The sequence below is a fragment of the Physeter macrocephalus genome, chromosome 9, assembly GCF_002837175.3.
Source record: "Physeter macrocephalus isolate SW-GA chromosome 9, ASM283717v5, whole genome shotgun sequence".
Lineage (NCBI taxonomy): Eukaryota > Metazoa > Chordata > Mammalia > Artiodactyla > Physeteridae > Physeter > Physeter macrocephalus.
Genome location: NC_041222.1, coordinates 74,188,781 through 74,195,582, shown reverse-complemented (window position 1 = coordinate 74,195,582; position 6,802 = coordinate 74,188,781). Strand labels below are relative to the sequence as shown.

The 6,802-nt window shown below is 39.4% G+C and overlaps 1 protein-coding gene across 4 annotated transcripts in view; it reads left to right on the top strand.

Annotated features, from left to right (window-relative positions):
* Positions 1–6,802, top strand: part of UBAP2 (ubiquitin associated protein 2) — a 135,419-nt gene that overhangs the window by 60,870 nt on the left and 67,747 nt on the right. For all 4 annotated transcript variants that reach the window (XM_024132878.2, XM_028494060.2, XM_055087243.1 and 1 more), the window contains 3 exons: positions 1,268–1,378; positions 3,830–3,983; positions 5,699–5,776. In XM_024132878.2, coding sequence (XP_023988646.1) covers positions 1,268–1,378; positions 3,830–3,983; positions 5,699–5,776 — 343 coding nt within the window. The remainder of the gene's footprint in view (positions 1–1,267; positions 1,379–3,829; positions 3,984–5,698; positions 5,777–6,802) is intronic.

Sequence of the window (6,802 nt, the reverse complement as noted above, 5' to 3'; positions counted from 1 at the left end):
TTTATATATTTTGGAGATTAATCTTTTGTCTGTTGATTCATTTGCAAATATTTTCTCCCATTCTGAGGGTTGTCTTTTCGTCTTGTTTATGGTTTCCTTTGCTGTGCAAAATCTTTTAAGTTTCATTAGGTCCCATTGTTTATTTTTATTTCCATTACTCTAGGAGGTGGGTCAAAAAAGATCTTGCTGTGATTTATGTCAAAGAGTGTTCTGCCTATGTTTTCCTCTAAGAGTTTTATGGTGTCCAGTCTTACATTTAGGTCTTTAATCCATTTTGAGTTTATTTTTGTGTATGATGTTAGGAAGTGTTCTAATTTCATTCTTTTACATGTAGCTGTCCAGTTGTCCCAGCACCACTTATTGAAGAGGCTGCCTTTTCTCCACTGTATATGCTTGCCTCCTTTGTCAAAGATAAGGTGACCATATGTGCATGGGTTTATCTCTGGGCTTTCTATCCTGTTCCATTGATCTACATTTCTGTTTTTGTGCCAGTACCATACTGTCTTGATTACTGTAGCTGTGTAGTATAGTCTGAAGTCAGGGAGCCTGATTCCTCTATCTCTGTTTTTCTTTCTCAAGGTTGCTTTGGCTGTTCAGGGTCTTTTTTGTCTCCGTACAAATTTTAAGACTTTTTGTTCTAGTTCTGTAAAAAATGCCATTGGTAATTTGATAGGGATTTCATTGAATCTGTAGATTACTTTCCCAAATTCTAATTGTGAGACTTTAGGGTGTTAAAAATTATTTTGTATGTGCAGTGTTCTAATCCAAGCAGTGATAGCCCATGTATGGAACACTGACAGAGTCAACTGGACTGTTGGACAGTGCAAATAGTTGGACTGGGTGTTCGGCTAATTGTGGCCACATACTCATGCTTGGTCTTTGGGAAACCTGTAGTTCCACTTAATATTTGAGTAGCTCAGAAATTTGGGAGTCCCAGGCCATTGAACTAGTTTGAGCAGTCACATAGCTCATCCTGAGTATTCTGAGAATGTTGGTATGTATGTATGTGCTGCCGATTAAGAATTGATGCTTGGTCAGCCTGGAGGAGGGTTGATTTGTAGCTTGATTTTACCAGTATTGGTGGAAAGACATGGAGTAGCCCCCTAAAACAGGTAAACCTGATCTTGGATTGTAATCTCAGAGTCTTGAAAAGGCCATCTTCATGTGGAAGGATTGCATAATCTCTGTCTTTATATAGTAGAATCTTAGAATTAATATCAAGTGCCATTCTTGTGTTTCCCTAATCATTGTCTTATAATTCCAACAGCTTATGGAGGTGACAGGAAAGAATCAGGATGAATGCATAGTGGCTCTGCATGACTGTAATGGAGATGTCAACAAAGCTATCAATACATTGCTGGAAGGGAATTCAGACACCGTAAGTATTATTAATTGATTTGCAATGCTAAGATTTCTCTTCAGTTCCATATTGCATTTTCAACTTCACCTTATTCGGGGGTGGTGGTAGAGGGGGATTATGGGTGCCATTCCATATATGTTTTAAGAACAGAAAGAACACTAACCTGAAATGACTGTTTTTGTTATGTATGTTTTCTTCATGAAGTTGTGGAATCTGAAGACTTGAAAGAGAACTTGGTCATCTACTCCAGCCTTATTACACAGTTGCCAAAATTCTCTGGGCCTGTGGACATTTTCACCACCTGAAAAACTTCTCTTGGCTCCACAGCTCATGTTTCTTCATCTCAGTTGTCACCTTTTACCACTCCTTATATCTCTAGACTAACAGAAAACCAGGATTTGCTGGTATCTCTATTTGCTTATGTGTGAATATTCTACAGACACATTTTCATGACAGTCTGACAGATATATAAAATAAGAAAAAAATTTTTTTAAGCTTAGTAAAGTTTGAGGAATGTGCATGCACACTAAAGCTCCTCCCTTTTATTTTAGGAAGGATGCAGCTAAAGCCACACCAGAGGCAGGTGTCAGCCCTAATCTTTTGATTTCTACATGGAAATTACACAGTATTTCATTTGTATTTTTTCATTGAGGAAAACAGTTCAGAGCAGATTAAAACAAATAATGATTCACCTAAGTGGGGTATAAAGATGAACACATCAAAAAGTGCCTTCCTTATCAATGTTTAGGTTTAATCAAGTTCTCATTTTTAGGGGTAGGCTTTATTAGGCACAGGCTGTATTAAAATGAACTACTGTGACAAGCTCAAAACTGAAATGAGTATATTTTTATTTAATAGGAAACAAGCAGAATAAAATTTGTAATTATAAAAATTAATGATAATTGGGAAAATATTTCGTTATTTGAGTATAGCAGTATTTGTGGGTAAAATTCTATGCAAGATAACACTGGTCCAACATGATGAACTACCAAATATGTGAGTTTGTTGGGAAAATATATAATGTTAAGTGAGGAAGTAAAATTTTGAAGAGTTTCTGTTTGCTGACACTTGGGCATGTATTTGCTGGGTTTTATCAACTGTGGGGGGTGTTCAGCTCATTGCTAATGGTTGCAGTGTAGAATAGTTCTCCCTTATTTTTAAAATGAACTGAAGGGCTTAACTGCCTTCTTATTTAAAAAAAAAATCATTGTAAATAAATGAAATATTTCCAAATCATTATTTGGAGGGCGTATTTTCTTTTATATGGTAGAGATAGGCTTGAATACTGTTTCCTGTTGCCTTTCCTTTAGCTCCCACAGATTCATCACTCCTTTTCTGTGGTGGCTGGGTGAATCTTTTAACTTTTAAATGAACAGCCAGTTCTATCTCAATAAAGAATTTCAACTTCCTCTCCTCATTTGGGACTGAACGCAAAGGAGGTGGTTCTAGGCTGAAAGTTACATAAAGATCTCTTTGGTTACCTCTTTTTTTTTTTTTTTTAAATAAATTTTATTTATTTATTTATTTATTTTTGGCTGCATTGGGTCTTTGTTGCTGTGCGCGGACTTTTCTCTAGTAGCAGCGAGCAGGGTCTACTCTTCGTTGCGGTGCACGGGCTTCTTATTGCGGTGGCTTCTCGTTGCGGAGCATGGGCTCTAGGAGCATGGACTTAAGTAGTTGTGGCATGCAGGCTCAGTAGTTGTGGCTTACTGACTCTAGAGTGCAGTCTCAGTAGTTGTGGCACACAGGCTTAGTTGCTCCGCGGCATGTGCGATCTTCCAGGACAAGGGCTCGAACCTGTGTCTCCTGCATTGGCAGGCAGATTCTTAACCACTGCGCCACCAGGGAAGCCCTTTGGTTACCTCTTGAACCTAGAAATCACACAGTTGGGGCTAGATCTGGCATGTTGTTTTCTTAAAAGGTCAGAAACTAGCAAATTAGGGCCTGAATACAGACACAAAAGTCATTTGCCTGTTTGGAGGTGAGAAGGCTATAGGGAAAATGGAGAGACAGAGGGGAAGTCCTTTGAAACCCTGGTTTGTTTAGGATTATTCCGTGGTCCATCTTTTCTTTCATCCAGTTTGCCTTGTTTCTTACCTTGTTGTTGTCTGCAGTAGCCATGGCTACTACTGAGGTAGGTGGGGATGGCATAGAGTGGGAGCTTGGGGAGATAACATTTACTTTATGCTTATCAGCATAGGAAAAGGCTCTGTGGTGGGACAACATATAGTATGTTGTCAATTCAACTAGTTGCTGTAATCTTGTGCTCTCTGTAGCAACAGGAACCTAACAAGAGATTTGCTGTCTTTATCATCAGAGAGTACAGTACGTTTATGGAGAAGAATTAAAATGGTAGGCATACAAGCTGTAAGGCATGGGTAATTAGGTCTGAAAGATAAATGCACACACTCTTGATGATTGTCCACACTTTGAGTGATAACTCTGAATAAATGCTCTTATTTTCGATAGACTTCATGGGAGACTGTAGGAGGGAAGAAGAAGAATTTTGGAAAAGAAAGTTCAGAAAACAAAGAGAATAGAGAGAAGAGAAGTGAGAGAGAAGTGAGCCGTGGACGCGGAAGCAACAACCGGAAAGTAAGAGGTGGCAATCGTGGGAGAGAGTGTAAGTACAGACCTTTCTCCTCACCTTTGTTTTATGACAATTTTCATGCATGTTAAAAAGCTGACAATGATCCAATGAATGCGCATAAATCCACTTCCTCAATGCAATATTTGTTAGTATAGTTAACAGTTAGTAATGAGCTACAACTGAGTAGTTTATTAGAACCCTAACTGATAAAATTTCATATTAGCACTGACCTGGGCTGTAGGTATCTGTGTTGTGTCTTAAGACCGCCTTCTGTTATGAATCAAGTGCATCGTCTGATTTTAAAGAAGGTTTTTTTGTTGGCTGGTAGCTAAAGCTGTTTATTCTTCCCCATTTATGGCCTTACGGATACTCATGATATATGCAAGGTTTAGATTAAGAGGAAAGTTGTTGGGCTTCCCTGGTGGCGCAGTGGTTGAGAATCTGCCTGCTGATGCAGGGGACACGGGTTCGAGCCTTGGTCTGGGAAGATTCCCACATGCCACGGAACAACTAGGCCCGTGAGCCACAACTACTGAGCCTGCGCGTCTGGAGCCTGTGCTCCGCAACAAGAGAGGCCGAGACAGTGAGAGGCCCGCACACCGCAATGAAGAGCGGCCCCTGCTTGCTGCAACTAGAGAAAGCCCTCGCACAGAAACGAAGACCCAACACAGCCAAATAAATAAATAAATAAATAAATAAATAAATAATTTTTAAAAAGAGGAAAGTTGTTGAATAGGAAAGGTTTTTCTCAGTTCTCGCCATTTGACTCAGGTTTTGGCATTATTCACCCAAAACAACACTACCTCCTATGCAGACGTACCAAAGTGACTAAATTATGAATATTTAACATGTTTCTTTTTAGACTTTTGCTAGTTTATTTATACCACAGATGTTTATTGAGTATCTACAGTGTAGTGGATAGTCTTCAAGGCATACAGCAATGAAGAAAACAGAAATCTTTGCCCTTCTAAAACATCTTTTAAGGGAGGTAGAGTGAGATGTAACAATAAAAAAGAGAAGTAACATTTCATATTAATATTATAATATTTTAATGGCATTATGTAGAAAATTATGCTCTGGGGAAAAGCGAAGGCAGAGAGATGGGAATTATAGGTACGGATTTGACAAATTTAAAGAGAGTGACCAAGGAAGGCCTCACTGACAACTCACGTAGTTAAGCCATAAAAGAGATGAGGGGAGCAAGCTGTGCCAATATTGTTCATAAAATTTCTGTATTATACAGAGTCATTAATGCCAATATAGGAATAAGGAGAAGAAAAGACTGTGTTGGCATCTTCTGGACAGTAACCTGGAAAAACCTCTCTCTAACAGTGATTTCCCCAAGAATTCAGTGTTTCCTTGGTATTGCAGTTTGCTAGTCTATGCCTTTCCAGGCTTTGAACTTAACCAATGAGCAAATTTTGTTGTGTATGGTTACATAACAAAAGTATTTTTTTTTTTTGGAAGTAAACTTACTTTACAGGAGGGCACGTCAAAACAGAAAATAAAAGTGGTATGTCATTTTAATTTCTTTTCAAATTTTCACCTATGAATTAAGCAAGTTGTGCTGTCATTCAGTTTTTTGAGCCACGCTGGTTTGGTTTTTCTTGTTTTCTAAACCCTTTGGTTAAATTTTAACCTTTTTTAAAAAAGCCTTTTTTTGTTGAGGGGTGGAGGGAGTCTTTTTGTCCTTGTCTTTAATAGCTGTTGGTTTGATTATGTATAAGGGGTGCTCTTTTCTTCCTTAGTTAGAGGTGAAGAGAATGGAATTGATTGCAATCAAGGGGACAAGCCTTCAGACCGTGGCAAGAGAGCTCGTGGTAGAGGTAAGATAAGACAGGATAAGGCGGACGGAGATGCTTGTGATCGGGAGAAGGAGGCAGGTTGTTCATATACTCAGTACATTAAGCCATGGCAGTATACTCTGAAAGAATGGTTGATCTGAAATCTTTTGATTCATTTACTGATGCCTATGAATGAAGTGTTTGGATTATGTAATTTTGAGGAAACCTATTGGTTGTTTTCAAATGAGCTGAGAAAGGCCCTTTCTATGAATAATTTAAAACTTGAAGCTCTGACCAAAAAGTTATTAATTCTCCTATGTTGGACTTTACCCATAGTAAAGTGTTTTACCATATGATGCTTTTTTTTTCCTAATGTTTATTTATGTATTTATTTATTTGGCTGCATTGGGTCTTAGTTGCAGCACACGGGATCTTCGTTCAGGCATGCAGGATCTTTCATTGTGGCTTGCGGACATCTCTCTAGTTGTACTTCTTTTTGTTATTTAAAGGAAATCCTTGGTAAACAACAACTGCTTTTTAATTTTTTTTCTTTTTCTTAAGGTTTAATTTTGGGACTTCCCTGGTGGTGCAGTGGTTAAGAATCCACCTGCCAATGCAGTGGACATGGGTCAAGCCCTGGTCCGGGAAGATCCCACATGCCACGGAGCAGCTAAGCCCATGCGCCCCAACTACTGAGCCTGCGAGCTACAACTACTGAGCCCGGGTGCCACAGCTACTGAAGCCCGCACTCCTAGAGCCCGTGCTCCGCAACAAGAGAAGCCACCACAATGAGAAGCCCACGTACCGCAACGACGAGTAGAGCCCGCTTGCCGCAACTAGGGAAAGCCCACGTTCAGCAACGAAGACCCACAGCAGCCAAATAAATAAAATAGAATAAAATAAATTTATTTTAAAAAGGTTTAATTTTATTTATTTTTGGCTGCGTTGGGTCTTCATTGCTGCACACAGGCTTTCTCTAGTTGCAACGAGGAGGGGCTACTCTTCATTGCGGCGCGTGGGCTTCTCATTGCGGTGGCTTCTCTTGTTGCGGAGCACGGGCTTTAGGAG